Source organism: Sus scrofa, chromosome 1 (assembly GCF_054392235.1).
Source record: "Sus scrofa isolate SSC_HxYL_T2T_F1_AM1 chromosome 1, Sscrofa_HxYL_maternal_Yorkshire_Landrace_v2.0, whole genome shotgun sequence".
Lineage (NCBI taxonomy): Eukaryota > Metazoa > Chordata > Mammalia > Artiodactyla > Suidae > Sus > Sus scrofa.
Window position 1 is genome coordinate 232,611,462 of NC_139383.1, and position 24,140 is coordinate 232,635,601.

The 24,140-nt window shown below is 42.3% G+C and overlaps 1 protein-coding gene across 4 annotated transcripts in view; it reads left to right on the forward strand.

Moving 5' to 3' along the window:
• The window catches only part of PGM5 (phosphoglucomutase 5), a 203,367-nt gene that overhangs the window by 133,794 nt on the left and 45,433 nt on the right, over window positions 1–24,140 (forward strand). For 2 of the 4 annotated variants that reach the window (XM_003121933.7, XM_084987596.1), the window contains exons 8-9: window positions 10,448–10,583; window positions 14,522–14,705. In XM_003121933.7, the coding sequence (XP_003121981.4) occupies window positions 10,448–10,583; window positions 14,522–14,705 (320 nt within the window). Of the gene's footprint in view, window positions 1–10,447; window positions 10,584–14,521; window positions 18,593–19,095; window positions 19,164–24,140 lie in introns of those variants that run through there. The other 2 variants (XR_014822672.1, XM_084987579.1) reach the window with 2 other exon arrangements.

The window sequence follows — 24,140 nt, forward strand, 5'->3', positions numbered from 1 at the left end:
TATTCCAAGTTGTGTCTGATAAGCCCAAGCTCCTGATTCCTCCCACTCCCTCCCCCTCCCATCAGGCAACCACAAGTCTCTTCTCCAAGTCCATGATTTTCTTTTCTGAGATGTTCATTTGTGCTGGATATTAGATTCCAGTTATAAGTGATATCATATGGTATTTGCCTTTGTCTTTCTGGCTCATTTCACTCAGGATGAGATTCTCTAGTTCCATCCATGTTGCTGCAAATGGCATTATGTCATCCTTTTTTATGGCTGAGTAGTATTCCATTGTGTATATATACCACTTCTTCCGAATCCAATCATCTGTCGATGGACATTTGGATTGTTTCCATGTCCTGGCTATTGTGAATAGTGCTGCAATGAACATGCGGGTGCAAGTGTCTCTTTTAAGTAGAGCTTTGTCCGGATAGATTCCCAAGAGTGGGATTGCGGGGTCATATGGAAGTTCTATGTATAGATTTCTAAGGTATCTCCAAACTGTTCTCCATAGCGGCTGTACCAGTTTACATTCAGGGAACAATTCTTACAGAGCTGTGTTGTTCCCATCAGCGCTGGTGACAAAGAAATGGGATGGGACATATGAATCAGGAGATCTCACGTGCTGGTGTGCCCATGTGAGGGAAGGGTGTCAGCTGGCTGGCCGAGATGTTTTTAACCCCCCTGCTCCTCTGGGATGGGCGGTGTGGCTGGCTTAGGACCTGTGTTAATGAAATAGTGCTGATACTTGGTACTTACTGAGTACCTCCAGAGTGATAGATATGGTGCCAAGAGCCTCCTATACATCATTTCATTGAGATTTCTCAATTATAAAATGAACTAGGGACCATAACGACTCCTATTTTACAGATGAAGTAATTTAAGCTTAGGGAGGAAAGTTGAGCCACTGGCCAAGCTCACATGGCAGAGCCAGGTTTCAAACTCAGTCTTATTGGCCCCATAGTACTCAGCCACCCCTTTTTAAAGACATGGTGGGGGTCCTTTTCCCCATCCAGTTAGTCTTTTAGATGGGGATGGGGAGTTCCCGTTGTGGCTGAGCAGTAGCAAACCTGAAGAGTATCCATGAGGATGCAGGTTCAATCCCTGGCCTCACTCAGTGGGTTAAGGATCCAGCATTGCCACTAGCTGCAGTTTAGTTTGCAGATGTGGCTCGGATATGGCATTGCTGTGGCTGTGGTGTAGGCCAGCAGCTGTAGCTCAGATTTGACCCCTAGCCTGGGAACCTCCATATGCCACAACTGTAGCTGCCCCCCCCCCAAAAAAAAAGATGGGGACGGAATGTATGCCAGGGGACATAGAAGAATGATGTCATGTTAATAGCACAGCACCAGAAGCTAACAGACCTGGCTCCAGTCTTGACTTGCCCTCCCTGCCATTGAACCACCCTAAACAGATCAGTTAACTTCTCTGGGCCTCAATTTCCTCATTTATAAGATGCATCTGTTCTACAGGATGCTCTATAAAGTTTTCTTCCAATATGTCTTTTCAGGTTACTTCTAGCTTTTAGTGGGAAATGAATCTGATGAACTCTATCCAGCTACATAGCAGAGTTTCACTTGATCATCCATTTACTCACTCAGGGAATGTTTACTGTGCACCTTCTATGAGCCAGGATAGAATGATGAGTGATTTCAGACACAGGCCCTTCCTTCATGGAGTTTAGAGGGTGTTACTATGGTCAGCATGTTAGCCAAAAAACCGTGCCACATTATTGTGTCACACATTGTTATTATCATTATCACCATCATCATCATCAAGTTTATTATTACATAGCACTGAGAGCCCTGCCACCCACACCCAGCATGAGCTACTCTGACACTTACTCTCATCCTGCCCTTCTCAGCTGACAGCTGGCTCCGACTTGCTTATGTGCAGAATAGATTTGCTCTCCAATTGGTAAAGACTTAACAGCATTCATCTTTTTTTAAAATGTTAAAATAATAATAATAATTATTATTATTATTATCAGTATTATTTGCTTTTTAGGGCCAAACCCACAGCATATGGAAGTTCCCAGACTAGGGGTTGAATCAGAGCTGCAGCTGCCAGCCTCCACCACAGCCATAGCAACGCAGGATCTGAGCCACAGCTGTGACCTACACCACAGCTCACTAGCAACACCAGATCCCCAACCCACTGAGTGAAGCCAGGGATCAAACCCCCATCCTCATGGATACTGGTCACATTCATTTCTGCTGTACCACAATGGGAACTCTCGCATTCATCTTTTTAAAAAGCATTTCTTTTTAAGCATGGAAAAGTGACAGGGAGTTCCCATTGTGATGCAGTGGTTAACGAATCCAACTAGGAACCATGAGGTTGCGGGTTCAATCTCTGGCCTTGCTCAGTGGGTTAAGGATCCGGCATTGCCGTGAGCTGTGGTGTAGGTCGCAGACACGGCTCGGATCTGGCATTGCTGTGGCTCTGGCGTAGGCCGGTGGCTATAGCTCCGATTAGACCCCTAGCCTGGGAACCTCCATATGCCACGGGAGTGGCCCTAGAAAGGGTAAAAAGACAAAAAAAAAAAAAAAAAAAGAAAGAAAAGTGACAATTTTTCCATGAGCCCCTCTTTGAGCCAGATTGAAGGAGCTGAACACAAGCAGTTTTTGACATGGAAGAAAAACCAAACCCATCACAATTCTATAGCAGGTTCTCAAATTTCAGATTCCCTTTGAGGAGTGCCTCCTAGGGTTCCCTCATCACGTCACTATTTTTAAAAGATAAATCCTTGTCTTGAGGGGATTAAAAAGATGATGGGAAGAATTTCCCTGCAAATTAATGAAAATTTCATTTGTAAATGAAAAGGCTAAGTCAATAGGAGAGAAGTAAAAGGAAATTGGTAACTTATCCTGAATGGCTAGTGTGCAGAGGAAAAAGTACAAATCCATGACCCAAATCTGCAGAAGGGCTGCCTCAGGTCCAAGCAAGTGGGGCATTTTACCTGCCTCCTTGCAGCTCCTGATGACCCTGGTCATGGTCATTACTGGGCCACTCCATGGGTGGTTATGTCCACAGGCCTTGGAGCCAAACTGCCCAGGTGCGAATCTTCTTTTCACCACTAGTGGCCGTGGGACCTCATACAAATGACCTGACCTCAGTCTCTCATCTGTAAAAACAAGCTAGCAATTTGCCAAAATTAGATAATAGATGTATAAAATACTGAGTAGAGTGCCTGATACCTTGCTGTTATTTTTCTAAGAATGGTATTTATCGCACTGTGTAATTCTGCTTCAAGAGCAAGTGTAAAGATACATTTCCCATCCCTTCTGGCTGTAGGAAATATGTGTGCTTAGGTATGTGCTGCATGTGCAGGTATCATCAGGAGCCTCTTTGAGCGAGCAGCCTTCCTTATCAGATGGCCAACCATCCTGGTGTGCCTGGACGGAGAGGTTTCCTGGGATCTGGGACACCTGGTGCTGAAATGGGGAAAGGTCCATGCATAGCAGGATGAGTTGGTCACCCCCAGTTGGCAAGGCCCTCACAAGATTTCTAGATAAAAGGAGAAATCATGATATTGAAGCTGACTCCAGTGAATGGCCCCCACCTGTTTAAAGACAGTGGCAGCCATTGAACTAGACTAATGGCCACTTTCCTTTCACACTAAGTTTGAGCAAATCGAGGAAGAGGCCAAATCACCACCCCTAAGTAATATGCCCCCAGTATGGAATGATTTTGAGCGTCCTTCTCTTAAAACAGTGGTTTTCAACTCTGGCTGCCCATAAGAACTACCCAGGGAATTTTTTAAAAATACTGATGCCTGGGTGCCATTACCAAAAATTCTGACTTTACAGATCCAGGATAAGTCTGGGCATTGTTTGCTTGTTGTTTTTTTTCTTTCTTTCTTTTTAGGGCCCCACCTGCAGCATATGGAAGTTTCCAGAGTAGGGATAGAATCAGAGCTGTAGCTGCTGGCTTACACCACAGCCACAGCAATTTGGGATCCCAGCTGTGTCTGTGACCCACACCACAGCTCGTGGCAGCATCAGATCCTTAACCTACTGAATGAGGCCAGGGATCAAACCCATATCCTCATGGATACTAGTGGGATTCTTAACACACTGAACCATGATTGGAACTCCTGAGCACTGGTATTTTTAGTAAGTTCTTTAGGTGATTCAAGTGGGCAGCCTGGGTTGAAAACCACTAACTTATTTCTAGCTTGGAGTTGGCAACAGGTGCACAATGATTTATATTTTCCCACTTGACAAATTCAGACTTTCCTGATCTGATTTTCAGATGAGATGACTCGATCTGTTAGTAACATGCGTGGTATTTTATTGAGTTGATTTTCCCATGCAGGCATTTTCATTTCAGGAAAATTCCTTTGAGACTGAGTACTCTCTTTTTTCCTTCTTTTTGTGAGGTCACTATGCTTACTGGTGCACGGCTAGCTCAAAGTAATGTGGTTTTTAAAGCTTGGGAAAATTCAAAGTCTAATTGAGGGAAAGGGAGAATATAGATGTTTCTGAGGGAAAAAAAAAATGGACCTGTTTTTGGTGCCACTGTTTTTTTTGTTTTTTGTTTTTTTGAGTTATGGTAGGGAGAGCTGAGTGCCCACCCTCTTGTATCTGGGTGAGAATGGCTGTTTCTCTGGGCTACTCGAAATAAGTCTGAGCAGGCTTTGGGCTGAGCTAGCCTGAAAAGAGGAAGGCCAGTTGAGTGGTACTTACAGGCTTTGGCAATATGGATAAAAGCTTTTTGCCATGTCCTGAACCAGGTGGCAAGTTCTGGCTGCACCACCAGCCAGGAATTCAGAGGAAGCGGACTTCCAAAATTATTGTATTGTAATATTCAGTGCTAAGGAGAAATGAGCTATCAAGACATAAGAAGACATGATTGGGTTAAGGATCCGATGTTGCTGTGAGCTATGGTATAGGTCACAGATGCGTCTCGGATCTGATGCTGCTGTGGCTTTGGTGTAGGCCATCGGCTACAGCTCCGATTAGCCCCCTAGCCTGGGAACCTCCATATGCCATGGATGCAGCTCTAAAAAAAAAAAAAAAAAAAAGATATGTGAAGACATGAAGGAAACTTAAATGTGTATTACTAAGTGAAACAAGCCAAACTAAAAAGGCCACGTACTCTATGAGCCCAATTATATGATAATCTGGAAAAGGCAAAGCTATGAAGATGATTAAAGGATTAGTGGTTGCCAGGGGCTAGGAGGCAAGGAAAGATGAATAGACAGAATCCAGAGGATTTGTAAGGCAGTGAAACTGTTCCATACGATTCCATAATAGTGGGTTTATGCTTATCAAAACCCATAGAATGAATGCCAAAAAGTGAACCCTAAGGTGAACTATGGACTTTGGGTGATGATGTGTCAGTGTGGGTTCATTACTGATAACAAATGTCCCACTCTGGTGTGGGATGTTGATGGTGGGGAGGTTGTGTTTGTGTGGGGACAGGGAGTCTCATGGGAACTCTGTTCTCTTCATTCAGTTTTGATGTGAAGCTAAAACTGGTCTAAAATTGTATTAAAAATTATTCTGGCAATAGTATGCATGTATAAATGTTAGTGTTGAAGAATTTTTTCTGGAATCTCATATTCTAAAGATTGGAGCAGATGTGAATATATGAAATAACGAAGTGCAAGAGCTATTTTATTTCCTTTTTATCCCCCCTAGATTACTTAACTGTTCAGAGTATAGAGATTTTTCCTGGGAAGAAAGGGGTTGAAACACAGGCTGGGTGATCCCCTCTTCATGCCTGGTTGGCAATAGTAGAAATGCCTTGGGGCTGTGGGGATGAATCTGAAGCTTTGTCCTTGCTAGTGGGGTCTCCCTGTGAGGTGAACAAACCTGGTCCCCTAAGCCCAGCTTCCCCCAAGGCCAAGGTTGACAGCTCAGCAGTGCACTGCCTTCCCTGCCCTCACTGTCTGTCAAGTCCTGAGTCCTTACAGGACATCTCTGATCTCAATGCCAAGACCTACGTGCCCCACAAGAGGGTCCTATTCAGTCCTTATGCTCTAACATGGTATTACTCAGTCTAAGAAATGGGATGAGCAATAGGTTCAAAATTCACCCCCTGTTCCTCAGTGGTATTGATCCCTTTAATATCCCAACTAACTCTTGGTAAATGGGATTTCATGTTTTCAAATGTGAACTTCTACACACTATTGACAACTTTAAATTTTTGAATATTTTTTCCTGTATAATAAAAATAATACACGTTTATTGTGGAAATACTGCAAAGGAAAGAGAAGCAGAACATCTGCAATTCTGCCACCTCAGAGATGGCACCGATAAAGGTTTGCCGCATATCTGATTGTTTACCTGTGTGCACACATAAATACGTATCTGTGCGTTTTTCTACAAAAACATACTCTATATTTTTTTGGTAAACTGATTTTTTTTACATTTATTAAAATTGGATGAATATCATTAAGTGCGTTACCAAAGATTCTTATTCAGTACTTTGTCTATATAAGTTTTGGGGTGGATTTTCCACAGTTTCCTATTCTGTAACAATTAGTATTCATTTTTGCAATTTTCCCTTTTCTTTTAGCTGCTGCAGTGAATGTCCTTTTGAGTAAAGGTTAAGAAATAGAATAGCTGGGTCTAAAGCTGGACTTCATTTATTTATTTATTTTTGGTCTTTTTTTTTTTTTTTTTTTTTTTTGTCTTTTTAGGGCCACACCCACGGTGTATGGAGTTTCCCAGGCTAGGGGTCCAATTGGAGCTGTAGCCACTTGCCTATGCCACAGCCACAGTAGCGTGGAATCCAAGCCACGTCTGCAACCTACACCACAGCTCATGGCAATGCCAGATCCTTAACCCACTGAGTGAGGCCAGGGATCATACCCGTGTCCTCATGGATGCTAGTCAGGTTTGCTAATCACTGAACCACGATGGGAACTCCTGGACTTTATTTTAAGGCTCGTGATCATTATCACCAAATCATTTTACTAAACTGTACACACTTAGACTGGTACTTTGCTGGTACTAGGTGTTCCCTTGCCCTTAAGGAACCCTTGCTAATTTGAAAGTCCCCAGATGGGATTCCATTTTATGGACATTTCTTTGAGGTGAGATTAAACATTTGCTCAAATGCTTTTGACTATTAATATTTTTCTCTTGAAAATTGCTCATTTCTGCCCTTCCACACAGTTTTCTATTGGTATTCCTCTTTTTCTGATTGATAAAGACATTTTTAATATAAAGTCTATTAGTCCTGTCATACATAGTGTGAGCATTTCTCCCCTCCATTTTCACTCTGTTTATAGTGGGGGTTTAGGAAACCATTTGGTGTGTTTGTATTTTCTGCATTTCCTCTTTATCTGTCACTGATACGGCATTATTGTTCACTTGCCTTAAAGTTATTAAAAGGAAGAGTTCCCTTTGTGGCGCAGCGGAGACAACCCCGGCTAGTATCCATGAGGATGTGGGCTCAATCCCTGGCCTCACTTAGCGGGTTGAGGATCCAGTGTTGACATGAGCTGTGGTATAGGTCGCAGACGTGGCTCGGCTCCCACATTGCTGTGGCTATGGTGTAGGCTGGCAGCTGCAGCTCTGATTCGACCCCTAGCCTGGGAATTTCCATATACTATGGATACAGCCCTTAAAAAAAAAAGTTATTAAAAGGAGAGTTGTTTTCCCAAAACCACCCCCTCTAAAGCACACTCTGAGAGTTTAGTGGAAACATCTGTGTAATTGCAAATCATCAATGTCTCCATCCCTACCTCAAAGAGCTGAAAAGAGCACAGTTAATTTTACTTGATCATTGGCCACATATGAATCTTGGCAATGCTGAATTTGTAGGCAAGCATGTCCAAGATATTTAACTTGTAGGTGAGGATAGCCAAACCAGTTCACAATTTACTATGTGGTTTGCTGCAAACAGTCAAGTTGGGTTTGTGTGCTTTGTTTGTTTTTTGTTTTTTTTTAATCTTGCAAAAAGAATTTTATGTCTCTCTACTCTAAATTATGACATCTTATCTCACAGACTTAGCAGCATCTAATAGGTCTATCTCTAGATAATGTAATCCATCTGGAGATTCAAGGTATGCAAAGCCTGTGTTTTAGAACAAAAAGGTATTTCTCTCTAGCCAGTAAAAAAAAAGTGATTTTTTTTCAGCTATAAATGGACAAAGAGTCTTGCAATTATCCCACTGGGCAGGGCTTCCTAGACTTGTTTTTTTGGCATTAGGCCATGGAGCTAACCCAACATCTTCCAAATTTCTTCCATTTTTGTCGCAGTGTGCACGGTTCCTGGGATGAGACCAGAGTCACTCCATGCTGTGATGATTAAATGCCCAGGGTCTTCTAAACCAGAGGCAGCCCCAACCAAACATCTAAATGTGTCACGAGCAGACAGTTGATCTGTGTACAGAGGAACCAAAGACTTGATTATTTCTCTTTTTAAGTATCTTCACTGGCCTCTCAAGGCTGTGTGCTTTCCTTTTTGAGGAAAAAAACATTTAACACTGCAAATGTAACAAGAAATATAAATATAAATGATCCGTAGCTTTGGTGACAAGTTCTCTTAAAAATACCTAACTTAACTAGGCTATTGTTTCAAATTTTCAAAGTTTAAACAGCTCTGTGTCATTGGGTCTTTTTTGAGTTTCAATGTTTCACCTTAAAACCTAAATACTGTTGTCCATTTTCACTGCTCTGTTACAGGAAGAAATGATCCATCCCCTGGTCCTAGGCCCCTTTCTTAAGACATTGCTATTGCTAGAGTCAGAGAATAAAATTATGTGAACAACAGAACAATTTGTCTCAAAGTGTGTATTGAAGAGTCATCACTGTGTTGGTACTTTATGTGAATTACCATTAAGATTAACAACAACCAGCACCATCGGTGACATCCCAGCCATTGTTCATCGTAACCGTAACCCATGGGGTAGAGGCTGTTGGGGTTTCCTAGGTTATAGATGAGGACAGCAAGTCACACAAAGGTCAGTGGCTGAGCCAGAATTTGAACTTGAACAGTCTGACTAGAGAGCCTGTCCTCTGCACATGATTAAATTCATATGATGACAACCCTGCAAGATGGGCAGTGGGGTCCCTATTTTACAGAAAGAAACTGAGGCTCAGAAAGGTTAACTCTTTTACAATAACTTCTCATATACTTGGGCAGTAGCAGAATCTGGCTTTCAATTCTAATGCCAAAGTCTTCTTACACTACAACACATTCCTTTATATTCTGGGTTTTATTCACTTCGAGGAGAGCTTACCGTTGGCTAACAGATGCTCAAATGAGCCTCCAACCCATTCTTCTGTGTTCTTTTTGCACTGGAAGCTACCTGTTTAGCCTGCACACTTCATCCTGCCCTACCATGAAGTGTAGCTGCCTCTCTCTGTAAATAGCTGAAGGAACACGCTTCCTGGTTGATTCCTACTTCAGGGACTTTGTGGTTCCTGTCCTTTGCCTTGGAATGCTCTATCCCCATATCTCCACATGGCTGACTCCTTCTTGGGTATCAACTCAAGTGTCATCACCTCAGTGGGGCTACCTATATTCTTTTGCTGAGACTGCCATAACAAATTACCTTAATCTGCGTGGCTTAAAACAATAGAAATTGATTTTCCTATAGTCCTGGAGGCTGGAAGTCTAAAAATCAGGGTGTTGGCAGAGCCATGCTCCTCTGAAGGCTTTAGCGGAGAGTCTTTCCTTTGCCTCTTTCAATTTCTGGTGGCTCATGTATTCCTCAGCTTATGGCAGCATCACTCCAACCTCTGTCTTCATATAACCTGCTACTTTGTATTTCTCCCCCCCTTGTCTTCTCTTCTTCTAAGAGCATTTGTCATTGGATTTAGGGCCCACCTGGATAATCCAAGCTGATTTCATCCCAACTTCCTTAACTTAATTGTATCTGCAGAACTGTTGCCCTACGTAAGGTCACATTCACAGGCTCTGGGCCATATATTTGGTGGGGGCAGGGAGGATACCATTCAACCTCCTTCTAGGTAAGCTACGCTACTCTAGTAACATAGTCTTTGCTGATGTCGTGCTCTGTGACACCATCACCCATTTTAAGTATTTTCATAGCCCTTGTCCCTATTAGATAAGTCTTGTTCTTTCGTCTGCTTTCCTGTTGCCTGTCCCCGCCTACTTGAATTCAAACTTCATGAGTAAAGGGCTATCTCGTTCACTCGTGTGTCCCTAGTGCCCAAAGCAACACTTGGTGTATTGTAAGGCTCACCAAATATTTACCTAATGAATGATGCTGTTAGTTAAATGTGATGTCAGCTTGGCTCTTTGATCCTTTCAACAATTTCCAGGATTTTGCTTTTCGATATTATTTTACATTATTTGAATTTTGGTTGCATATTCTTGGAAATGCAACTATGTTATGGGATGTGTATCAAACACAGTAGATAAATATATCCAACCAGTTCAATATAGCACTCGAGTGCTGATGGGTCTTTATTGTTCATTTAGTTTCTCCTTTTCTCCCATGTACAAATTCTGAGCAGAACATTTCTTTCTTCCATAGGCTCTGATCACCTCCGAGAGAAAGATGGCCTCTGGGCTGTCTTGGTCTGGCTCTCCATTATCGCCGCCCGGAAGCAGAGTGTGGAGGAAATTGTCCGAGATCACTGGGCCAAATTTGGCCGCCACTACTATTGCAGGTGAGAAGGGCCAGGGTCTCCATATGGACTCCAGGGAACTGCTGTTGGAGAAGGTTTTGTTTTTTTGTTTTGTTTTGTTTTTTTCAAAGTGGGCTAGAACCTTAGGAAGGAGGCACCTTTCAGGAAGAGCTGAGGAACACAGAGGCTATAGAAGCCCTGAGAGATGGTTGGGGATGGTGGGAAAGAGTACCAGCTAGAGGACACACATTTCCCCTCCCCTGGTAACATCCCTGTATAATGTTTTCGTCAGTGTCTATGAGGTGGGCAGCCATCCCAAGAGGAAACCTGAACTGAAGAGCCTTTAAAGGTCCTTTGGTGGCCATGAGAGTTGTACAATCAGGCCATAGGCTTCCCTTGTTGCTTTTCCACTCATACTTATCAGGGGAAGTGGGGAAGAGACAGAAGCGGCAATGGTCAGGGTGATTTTGTAATCCTCTCTCTGCCTTTGTCTTACCCCTCCCCAAATGATGGTCCAAACAGTCACCAAGACACCTAAGCTGGTGCCCTCAGAAGAGACCTCATGGTTTAGGAGCCCCAGATTTTGCTAAAGTTTTGCCCCCATAAAAGGAGTTACAGAAAAGAGAAATATTGTCCGAGAAAGGTCAGTGCTAAGAGCTTCAATGTAGGGCTCAATAACCACTTTCCTGTTATTGAAGCAAGCGAGGGAGGCTGAGTCCTCTGGCTGTGTAGCTGCCTGCTAGATATGCTTTACCTGGATATTCTAGGTGTGTGTAACTAGTACCAAGCCAGGGTTTATGGGGAGCAGTGTTCAGAAAGGATGTTAACTGTGGAGAACACGGGGATAGGGCAGGCCATCTTTGGGTAGTCTTAGAGGATCTCTGTGTATTAAAAACAGAGACTGTGGCTCATTTGCTTTGCTTGTGAGTAGTTAACTACTTTGGATGTTTGGTTGCAGTTCAAAAGCTTATGGGAGGAAAGAAAGCTTTAGACTTCCCTTATAAGGTGATTGTTTCTTCTCTTAAGAGGTCATTTAGTTAGATAAACATCAGAGAATAAGGGAGCCTATGATGGCACTCATTAAAATCAAAGAGACTACAGTGCTCTGCAAAATGTAGACAACACCATAATATTCTTCGCTCTTGTTTAGTTAAGAAGGCTGCGGGTGTGAGAGCCTGCAAACCACCTCAAATTATTCACTGTATTGTAAAACAAGGGCTCTCAAGGCGGGTGGGAACTTGTTTGATTCACTAGTATTTGTAACAAATGCCAAAAATCTTGATTCTTGTGGGTTTTGTCAGGGGTTTTTTTTGTTGTTGTTTTGGTTTTTTTTTTTTTTTTTTTTTTTTTGGCATACCAAAGGGTCTCATTAGCACAGCAAATCCTTTTATTGCCTGAAACTATTCCAAAAAATGCACTCTGATAAAATATATTATGATTGCCAACCTCTGGCTTAGTGAGATCCCTTTGAGTCAGGGCTGTGTTCTTTGTAATTTGTGGGATGATGACCTAACTTTCTGCCAGCGTTTTGAAGACATGGTGTTATGATAAGTGTATTTATAATATAGTTCATTTTTTGTGGCCAAGAACTTACATGATAATTACTTTTTTCATAACAAATACCATATTAGAGAATATAAGGCAATGTAGATTTAAATTCTTGTAGGACATTGAATTATGTTTCAGGTTCCTGTCCAAGAAGATCACAGAGATAAAGGAAAAGGGAGGAGGGAATAGGTAGAAGGAAAGTGAACATTTCCTTCAGCCTCTGGGTAAAGTAGGTTGAAAGTGCTTGTGAAAGAAAATGATTTCTAGCCTGACGGTTTTCTTGGTGGGGAGAAGAGAATTCAGTGCTTTTGGCTGAACTCATCCTGAGCCTGAAGTTGTATCTGAGAACTCAGATGATTTTCCCTGTATGAATGGACCCTGGCAGGGGGTCTTCATGTTAAAATTTCTTTCCTCGAAGGTTTGCTGGTGGTGGTGATGGTCAGGGGGGGTTGTTGGGGACGGTCATGCTAGAACCTGTTGGTGTATGAATGTGGCTTGTGACATTAGTGCATTTTCTCAACCTCTAAGTCGCTTTCAATGCCTGTCTCCTACTTGACCCTCTTATCCCATCCTCCTACTTCTTTCTGCTTGATTGGGTCTTCACCTTCCCACCTTTCACCTTTAAAGAGAATCGAGGCTTAGGACCCACACACTGCTGTGAAAGAATGTTCTGAGAGAGTTCCCTATTGTTTTGTCTGTGAGGCTGGGAGGACACACCTTGTGTAGGAGGGAGACAAAGAATTGGATGTGGGTGCAGAGGACTCATTATTAGACATGGTATTGTTCCCTGTTCTCCATTTTGCCTAACACTCTGATGTTTTCTGGAAGTCTCATGAGATTTGGGGTGGAAAAAACTATTGCTAAATCAGATCTTTCTTCTTTCAGTTCATTCTGAGAACTCACCTCCTTCCCTGTGTTATTTAAAGAGACCAAATGTGAGATCTCACCACAGCGCTTGGGCACTGCTGCCCCTTCTGGGGCTTCCTCCTTAAACAGATTCCCCCCTACACATACACCCTCTACTCCGTGTGTGCTGTTAGGACTTGGTCAAAATCATCTGATATAGGGAAAGGCGCTACAGTTTCTTCATGGCAGTGACTAAGAATAAAAGTAATTAATAGGTTTAAGTTGGCACTGTGCCAACTACTTGATATGCATTATCGTATTTAAACCCCCCAACAACCAATGAGATCGGTGTTATTTTTAGTCTTTTTCCCCCCCCAATCACCTCCCAGCCCCATTGTTATATTTGATGTTCTTGGCTCAGAGAACCTTTTTTTTTTTTTTTTTTTTAACGGAACAACTGTAATATTTTTTCCAAATTTCCAAGAGACTTTTAGGGTACACCGAGTTCCCTTCCTCCTTTGCTCTTCCCCTGCCTGAATTCCTCTTTTTCCTTCCTTTCTTCCTTCATTTCCTCCCATCTTTCATTCCACTACTTTCAAAACACTATTTACCAGAAGCAACAGAGAACAAAACAAGTAAGATCTCTGCCCTCCTGGAGTTTACAGTTCTCATGGGCAAAAATTAAAAATAAGTAAACAAGGGAGTTCCCGTTATGGCTCAGCAGTAAGGAACCTAACCAGGATCCATAAGGATGCAGCTTCAATCCCTGGCCTCTCTTAGTGGGTTTAAGGATCTGGCGTTACTGTGAGCTGTGCTGTAGGTCACAGACATGGCTTGGATCCCACATGACTGTGGCTGTGGCATGGGCTGGCAGCTATAGCTCAACTGGTCCCCTAGCCTGGGAATGCGGTCCAAAAAAAAAAAAAAAAAAAAAGGAGACAAGTATATTTAAAAAAGTAAATACAGATTACAGTAACTACCAAAGAAGGTACAGAGAATGATAAGAGATGCGAAGAGAAAGAGGGAAGCTACCTTAGAGAGCTGGTCAGAGAAGGTCACTTTCTGGACATGACATTAAATTTGAAGACTGAAGGAAGAAAATTGTTTCAGCCCTATGAGTAGCCAGGGGAAGATTGTACCAGGCAGAGGAAGTAGCAAGAGCAAAGGCCCGAAGATAGGAAAAGGCACCGTGTCTCTGAGGACCAGAGAAGAGGCCCCTTGTGGCTGGAGCACAGTCAACAAGGGGGAGAGTGAAATAAAGTCAAGGAGATGGGCAGGTCCCTCCCAAAGTGCCTTAGAGACTGTGGTTAGGGTTTGGAGTCTCATTATCCACAGGATGGGTATTTTGGGAGGGTTTCAAAGGAAAGGATCGACATGATTCGATGTTTACAAGATGGTGTTGGCTGCTGTGTAGGGAGTGGATTATGAAGGCTAAGGGGGAGAGGGGAGACCAGCTGCAGGGTGCTTATCTGAGTGGCTCTTCCATGGGAACAAAATCAGTGATTAGATGACCTTGAGAGGCTCAGCCAGTTGCTGGTTCTCTGATGAGATTTGCATTTATCTTGTGTCCTGCCCTCCCTCGCCAGGTTTGACTATGAGGGGTTAGAGCCCAAGACGACGTATTACATCATGAGGGACCTGGAGGCCTTGGTCACCGACAAGTCCTTCATCGGCCAGCAGTTTGCTGTGGGGAGCCATGTCTACAGTGTGGCCAAGACAGACAGCTTTGAGTACGTGGACCCTGTGGATGGCACCGTGACCAAGAAACAGGTACTTGTTAGGAAATTGCCAGAACAGGTTATCAAGCAGATCGGGACAGGGGTAGGGGGTGGGTGGTGGGGATGTGACAGGGGTGTAAAATGTCCTACAACCGGAGGGGCCTTCAGGGATGATCTCCTCAGAGCCCTTCATTTTACAGATGACAGCCCCATAGCCAGGAAAGGAGAAAGCCTTTGGCAAAGGCTACCTACCTACTTCACGGCAGAGGGTGGATTAAAACACAGGACCCTGGCTCCCTATCCACTTGGTAACTCATGGGCTAATACCCTAAACAGATTTAGATCCATCATTTCTTTCTGAAATATTTGCAGCCTGCAGATTCAGAAAAGTTTCCAAGAGCAAAAGATCCCTTTCCTTGGGACCCCGTGTGCGGATGTTTCACCTTTTACTACCTTATGTCATTGAGGAATGATAGACGTTTAGCCAGAGGGGTTTGTTATTCTTGGTAGAGGGAGAAACAGTTGGAAAACTTGCCCCATAAACCCCAAAGGAAGATTTATGGTTGAGAACTATTATGAAAGATAAATGGTACAATCAGCCACAGATTCTATTATGATCTCATCTGTGTAAATTGTGTAAGGGATGCTGAAAGCTATGACAATTATTTTTCTTCTCGATTTTGTTTATTCATTGGCTATGGCAATATCAGCCACTCCGGGAGCACATTTTTACATTTATAGTCTAAATAAGATACTCTGAGTAATGGTGAGAGACGTTCCGTTCTAAAGTACCCAAATTCTTGTCTTTTTATGCCTCATTCAGTACAAGACAGCAAAATAAATCAGAAGCTGTAGGTCTTGGGGGGACTAGATATAATGATGGATATTTTCATTTTGAGTAGGATTTTGTACGTAGTCCTTGTCCTAGGGTCACCTGACTTGCTGATGTTCCAAAGCCAGTGCCTCCTTTACTTTTCTGGTGTTCTCTCTCTGGTCTGCTTAGCTTTATGGTGATCTTTCATCTCTATCAAATGTCAGTCTTTCATTACAGTATCACTTTGAAAATAGTGGTTACAAAGTTTGAAGACCCAGAATTTAATCCTATCCCTGCTTTTTTTTTTTTTTTTTTTTTTGTTGCTATTTAAGGCTGCACCTGCAGCATATGGAGGTTCCCAGGCTAGGGGTTGAATCAGAGCTGCAGCTGCCAGCATACACCACAGGCACAGCGTTGCAGGATCCGAGCTGTGTCTAAGATCCACACCACAGCTCATAGCAGTGCTGGATCCTTAGTCCACTGAGCGAGGCCAGGGATCGAACCGTCAACCTCATGGTTCCTAGTCGGATTTGTTTCTGCTGCGCCACCACGGGAACTTCTCTATCCCTGCTCTTTACTAGTTGTGTGACTTTGGGAAAGTTGTTCAATTTCTTTGAGCCGTGGTTTCTTCCTCATCTGTAAAACATTGATCTCACAGAGCTGTTTAAAAATAGAATGAAATAAAATATACAAAAACTCCTAGCTGTTCTTCATACAAGGGATACACACTACAATATTTATAGTTTTGTTTTGTTTCACTCAGGGAGCCTTTCTTGTAGACTGGATTGAATTCTATCCAAAATAATACCAGTGAACCCTTAGAGATGTGAAGCCAAGAACCAGTGCATGGCATCTCTGAGCTTCAATAATTCTTTTTCAGTTTTGTACCATATTTTCACTTCTGTTTTATACAGGGCCTTCAGAACAAACTTCCCTCATCCAGGGCTCATTGTTTTTGTTGTTATTGTAGAAGTCAAGAATCCTAAAATATGTGCTTTCTAAAGCATCCTTGAGAGGTTTTTGTTTCTCAATGAGGAATGCTTGAAAACCATTCCTCGAAGGGATTGTCAAGTAGGCTGTAGGTTCTAGACTTTATCTACTCATGCAAAGCTCTATTGAGCTCATTTGTTTTGCTGTTAAATCCACTATCTTGTTTCTTATTTATTTATTTATTTATTTATTTATTTATTTATTTTGCTATTTCTTGGGCGGCTCCCGTGGCATATGGAGTTTCCCAGGCTAGGGGTCCAATTGGAGCCGGAGCCGCCAGCCTACACCAGAACTACAGCAACGCGGGATCCGAGCCACGTCTGCAACCTACACCACAGCTCATGGCAACACTGGATCCTTAACCCACTGAGCAAGGGCAGGGACTGAACCCACAACCTCATGGTTCCTAGTTGGATTCGTTAACCACTGTGCCACGATGGGAACTCCCTTGTTTCTTCTTTAATGCACTCAGCATTTGGATACTTTTTTTTTTTTTTTTTGGCTTTTCTTTAACCGTTCACATCAGTCTAATTCCTCAGCTGGATCCCAAGTTCGGAGTTTGATTTATTCCATGCCCCCTACCCTTCAAACCTGAATACTGGTTTCCATTTTCACTCTGGAATTTGATTTTTTTCTATACTATTTAATCTGAGCTAAAAGGTGGCTTATGTATGAATAGATAAGTGTTACCAGGTCCTGCTCTTGGGCATTTCTCTGATAACAAAGGAAAGGTAGTTGTTCATCTTCCCAGATTCCAGAACCCAAGTGATACCTTCATTAGCTGGTGGCCCTGAGTCACACTAAAGCTGCTTGCAGGTCCAGGTTTGGCTCAGAGAAGGTTTGGGGAGACAGTTAACACTCAGCAGCATCCCTGTTTTCAGCAAGTTTCAGATGGTTCTTTCAGTACTGTTGGTCCTGTTGCCATAGAGGGGGACTTCCTCCAGAAGTGAGGCCATTGCCAAACTTTTACCACTGGGACCTGCATCTCAGTTCTTACGGGATGTCAGTATTATCAGCATTCGAATTTGGGGACAGCTGAGTCTGGAGCATACTTTGTGCAACATTATTGTAAAATAAACTATCCATTCCTAAAGATATATTTGAATTTAAATAAACTAGTATTATTTTTTAAATAATCATGAAGTGCCTTGGTGCATTCATTCAATTGTTATTTCTTGAGAGCCTACCAAATGCATACTATTGGCTTTTTAGTGGTGCAGTTTTAAAATTTAAATGTTTATCAGCTTTATTGAGCTATAATTCACATACGTAATTCACCTATTTAAAGTATACAGTTCAGTGGTTTGTACTATATACAGAGTTGTACAATCATTAACACAACCAATTTTAGCACATTTTTATCACTCTTTCCCAAATAAATCATGTACTATTTAGTTATCACCTCCCTTCCAACCTCTGGCAACCATTGAGCTACTCTCTGTCTCTATAGATCTTCCTATTTTGGAAAAGTTCACATAAGTGGAATCATATAATATGTGGTCCTTTGTGATTGTCTGCTTTCATTAAGCATAATGACTTAGGGTACATCCATGTTGTACTATATATCAATACTTTGTTCTTTTTTTTTTTCTTTCTTTTTTTTATTTTATTTTCCCACTGTACAGCAAGGGGGTCAGGTTATCCTTACATGTATACATTGCAATTACAGTTTTTCCCCCACCCTTTCTTCTGTTGCAACATGAGTATCTAGACATAGTTCTCAATGCTATTCAGCGGGATCTCCTTGTAAATCTATTCTAGGTTGTGTCTGATAAGTCCAAGCTCCTGATCCCTCCCACTCCTTTGTTCTTTTTTATTGCTGAATAATATTTCACTGTGCAGCTAAACTACATTTTGTTTATCCATTTATCAGTTGATAGACATTTGATATATTTCTACTTTTTAGCTACTATGAATAATGCTGCTGTGAATATTCGTGGAAGCTTTTATGTAGACATAGGTTTTCAGTTCTCTTGGGTAGGAGTGGAATTATTAAGTCAAGTGGTAACTCTGTGTTTAACCTTTGAAGTATCTACCATAAAGCCTCCAAAAGCAATTGCACCATTTTACATTCCTACTGGCAATGTATACAGGTTCAAATTTCTGCATACTTTTGTTGTTGTTGTCCTTTTAGGGCTGCTCCCACAGCATATGGAGGTTCCCAGGCTAGAGGTCAAATTGGAGCTGTAGCTGCCAGCCTACATCACAGCCACAGTAACACAGTACCTGAGCGGCATCTGCGACCTACACCACAGCTCATGGCAATCCTGGATCCTTAACCCATTGAGCAAGGTCAGGAATCGAACCCATGTCCTCATGGATACTAGTCATGTTCATTAACCACTGAGCCATGAAAGGAACTCCTGAATACTTTCACTAACCCTTGTTATTGTGTCTTTTTCAATTATAGAATAGTGTAATTAAAAATAACCTACTATGCGGAGTTCCTGTTGGGGCTCAGTGGTTAACAAATCCAACTAGGAACCATGAGGTTGCGGGTTCGGTCCCTGCCCTTGCTCAGTGGGTTAAGGATCCGGCGTTGCCGTGAGCTGTGGTGTAGGCTGCAGATGCAGCTCAGATCCAGCATTGCTGTGGCCCTGGTGTAGGCTGGTGGCTACAGCTCCGATTCAACCCCTAGTCTGGGAACCTCCATATGCCACGGCAGCGGCCCAAGAAATGGCAAAAAGACAAAAAAAAAAAAAAAAATAACCTACTATATTATGGATTATTTCAAAATTAAGATATAAGAAGACTTAACTTCTTTAAGGAGAAACAGAAGTATGCTTCTGCTAGCTATGGGAAGCAGATTGCTATGGTTTCTCCCGTGTTCTATCATGTTGGTGTCAGACATACATAAGTTTGAAGGCTGACTTTGTCATTGCCTGGATCTGTGACTCTTTGAACCATAACATGATGAAGGGTGGAGAGGGGGCATGCGGGTAATAATGACCATATAAGGTTATAGAGAAGGTTTGAAGAGAAAAACTTACAAAGCCCCCTTGTACATTGGCTAGTGCCCATTTGATGCTCAAGAAATATCAGTTACTTCCCCATTATCAGAATCCTTAACTTGACTACATCAGTTTGAAGGAAGGGTCCAAATGTCTTAAAGTCAGATAGTTGTGGGTTTGACTCTTGGCTCTGCTATCTCCTGGCTGGGTGATCTGAGGCAGGTTAATGCAACCTCCCTGTGCCTTTCTCTTTTGTTGGTGGAAATGGGAATAAAAATTGTGGCTATACTTCTATTGGGAGAATTTGATCAAATAATACATGTAAATAGTCATGGCACATAATAAACAGTAATAAATGGCTAACTAAAATATGTTATGTTAAAAGAGCATCCTTGGGAAAGAAACATTTTGGCATTTAATGTACCATGAATGATAAGAAAAGCAGGAGGGAAAAAAACATACCACAACATACAACTTTGCCAGGGGTCATATGATGATATGGGAAGGCTCTTTCACTTTCTGAGTTATTTATGAATTGATTCAAACTCACATTTCTCTGCCTCCCGCAATCCAACCCCCAGCACACACATACTTTGCTTCGGAAAGAAAAAGTTTTTTCTTTTTTTTTTTTTTTTTTAAGGCATCCCTGTCTCCTTTTTGTCCTTGATTTGAGGTCAAAATCAGGAAACAGACCGTGGGAAAAAATAAAGCTGTTTCGCATGTATCTCTAGAGATAAAAAAGAAAATGCTTCTCTCTCCAAAATGACATTAAAATCCTATTCTGGTGAAAAGCCATCCCTGTCCTCCATCCTCTCCACTGCTGTGGAAATGCTCAGCAAAATCTATCCTGCCTGTGAGATCCTGGGAGGGTCATTCAAGGAGCAAGGAGAAAACCCAAAGTACTCAACCTCTGACATGAATTCCCAAGGACCTCATCGGCCTCAGTGTGGCCTGTTGGGTCTCATGGAATTTACTATGGCTGCCTCTGCGTGTCTGATGTTTTTGTGACCTTGGGTGCCAAGAGAAAAGTTGATGTGTGCCTTCCATTAAAGAGGACCCAAAAGAGACTCTGATTTAGAAATAGCAATTGAATCAGGCATGGTTCAACAATTGCAACTCATCCTTCTCTAGTCCCACGAGGATATGTCACTGGTTATTTTCTGGCAAAATCTAGTCCTGTGAATGAATGCTGATGGTTTATTCAAATATGAGTGGGAAAATATGAGTGGGGAAAATAGCCAACAGCTGCTGTGAAAATAGGGGAGCAGTTGGATTGAATTGCTGGCTAATTGAGGAGGTTCCCACTTTATGCTTTGTAAAGACATGGGAGAGATGAGGGAAGGTTAGGCAGCTCCCTAAGGCATTAAGGGGGACCCAGTCTTTCCTCAAAGCAGAATTTATTGTGCACATATCAAGATTTTCCATGGTGCTTGGTGCTCTCTCGCTCTCTACCCCTCCCCCACAGCTGTCAGTATCTCAGGGAACATTATTGGTACCTGTTTTATCTCTTACCATTGTCCTCCCCATCTCCTCCTTGTAGCCCTGATTATGAGACTCTCCCAGCTCTGGGAGAAGGAATACTACAATCCTGGTGCTGTGAAGGAAAAACAGCTCAAGAAATGGTACCAACACTGAGTGAGGATGTATTGCCACTGGTGGGAGGGAGGGGCCATCCATCTAGAACTATGACCTGTATTTTGGAAATTAGCTTGGAAATGAGAAACCCTGACACTTTGGGAGCAAAAGTTAACTGATTTTCTCCTTATGACTCATCCAACTCCTGTATTTCTATTTAATAAGATCAAAAATCATTAAATTCTATGAGTGCCGAAGTCATTTGCAAGTAAAAGTTCAGCTGATATTTAAAAAAAAAAAAATCTGATGTAAATAAATGCATACCAGTTAGCTGATGTGGAAAACCAAATCCAATTTGATTATGTCAGGCTGACTCTGAGCTTATTAATACCTCTTCCAGTTATGCAGACTGCGTGGAAACATTTTGATGTTGTTCTCAACCTGGAAGAAAGAACCATTTGAAATTAGTTCAGAGAAAAGCACACTTTGAAGACTGATTCTGAAGTCACTTTGCTTTTAATGTTGTTATTTTAAGATGCAGGAGGGTGCCTGTGCTTTTTAATTTCTGTATTTAGAAATAATAAGTGAATCGGCAGTCTCTAAATCACATTTTAGTCTGGCATGTGGTGCTTTAATATATACCGCAGTGTGGCCAACTCCTGGTCGGCAGATATAGAGAAATTTACCAGCGCCTCCTCTCTGGCAGCCTCATGTGAGGGCAACTGAGCAATGTCAGTTGGAAGATCTGGGACCCTGGGGTGGGGGCTCGCTCTTCAGAGTTAACTGGTCAACCTTTACCTTCAAGCATCAACTTTAATTACGTTCCAGTCAATGAACCATCGGAGTGACAATCATAGTAACACTCTTTGTCCTATAATATGCCGTTTCCTTGGGTATGGTTTCCGCATCTAGAAGCAGAATCTTCATTTGGACTGATTATTATCCCACCTGTGGAATTTAGTTAAATCTGGATGTTAGCACCTATTGGTAGTCTGCCTATGTTGAGTAACAGCAATGTTGTCATTACATGTTTCAATCTGGGCTTCAAAATCCTTTTGCTCTTGCAGTTGCGATGTTTAAAAAAAATTCCCCGTAATAAACATACCTTCCTCTTCCACCTTGTACAATATGGTGGAGGTAGTAGAAGTTTGATTCATTCATGGGTGCATCCACTTACTGAATATTTTCCAAACATTTACTACCTGCTAGTAAATGCTGGGCATTAAGGATACAGCAGCACCCAGGGCAGTCTAGCAGGGAAGGCAGACTGACGTTAAACTTGTAATGACTGCAGAGTTTATTGAACAGTACTTTAGAGAAATCACTTATTTGGAAGTGCATAGCAGAAGGAACGAATTTAAACAAGGACTCTGGAAAGCTCTCCATGGGAGGTGGTATTTAAGCTGCGCCCTGAAGAATGCTTTTCTTCCTTATTTATACTATTGTTTAGCTTTCCAGATAAAGATATTTCCTATGGGCCATAAAATTCTCAATGGGATGTTACTGTTGCTGTGATTATGATTCTCACCTCTAGTGCCCATTCTTCAACGCTGTACTTGTGGTAAATAAAGACAATTGGAGAGTTCCCATTGTGGCTCACCAGGTTAAGAACCCAATATATGGAGTTCCCATCGTGGCGCAGCAGAAACAAATCCGACTAGGAACCTTGAGGTTTTGGGTTTGATACCTGGCCTCGCTCAGCGGCTTGGGGATCTGGCGTTGCTGTGAGCTGTGGTATTATAGGTCGCAGATGCGGCTTGGATCCTGTGTTGCTGTGGCTGTGGTGTAGGCCGGCAATTGTAGCTCCAATTTGACCCCTAGCCTGGGAACTTCCATATGCTGCGGGTGCGGCCCTAAAAAAGCAAAAAATAAATAAATTTTTTTAAAAGATAGAATTAAAAAAAAAAAAAAAAGAACCCAACATAGTATCCATGAGGATATGGGTTCCATCCCTGGCCCTGCTCAGTGGGTTAAGGATCTGATGTTGCTGCAAGCTGTTGCTTAGGTTGAGGATTTGGTTTGGATCCAGTGTTGCCATGGCTATGGTGCAGGCCAGCAGCTGCAGTTCCAATTTGACCCCTAGCCTGGGAACTTCCATGTTCCTCAGGTGCAGCTGTAAAAAGAAAAGGAAAAAAAAAAGAAAAAAGATAATTGAGCCTCTTGGTAGGATACTAGAAGACCGTGGATTTAAAAGGTTTTTTTGTTTGTTTGTTGTTTTTCCTAATGGCTTCTTTTTCTGTGATTTTGTTGATTTGTCTTCCAAGGACCAAACATATATTCCGTGCTTTAAAATGACATGTAGGCTGATTTGGCAACAGAGGGAGATGCTGTTTCTAGTTAGTTGGGAAGTTCTGCCTTGCCTGCTTCTGATTCAGTGGAGTTTTGATATAATGAATTACCTTCTCCTGACATAAGTTAATCACTTCAGGACTATCTTCTAAAATGTTAGTACAATCCTGCTAGGATGTGTGATAAGAATCTAACATTCTGGAATGGCATCCCAGTTACTTCCTAATGAAATACTAATGTCTGTGTGTAGTCAGGAGGGCAACCGTCACCAGGAAACATAAATATTAAAGGAAAAAGCTGCACACTATCACAGGAACTGAGGGAGGAAACTATCCCTGTTGTCTGGGTGAAGTATGTCTGAATCCAAAATATCACAGAACTGGGCCTGGTGTTGAGTGAACAGGCATCAGTGGCCATTTTGGCCAAAGACACGGGGAAATGGAATGTGTGTGAGAGCTTGGACACTGTTCCAAGCTGGATAGTTGGAATCTGGGTGAGGACTAGCCTAGAAGTCTTTAGTCTCCAAGTAGCCTTCTCATCACCTAATGTGAGTTTTGCTGGATGGACGTTTTAAAACTGCACCTAAGAAGCCATTTGACCTTGATTTTCCCCAGATAATTATTCTCCATTGTTGGGTTCCAAGAGTGCTGCTTGGTTTTAAAAAATAAAAGTAAGGCTAGATGAGAATTGATCCCAAGGGTAGGGCAGCTGGGTATGGCTGTGTAGTTAGTGCACTGCACAAATGCGTGAGCCTAATAGGGAAGCAGAAGCTGAAGTCCAGACCAGCCAAGAGGAAGGATGCTTTTCTGTCATTTGTCCACCCCGAGGGGGCGCTATTTATACTTTATATAAGGGGCATTGATGGACT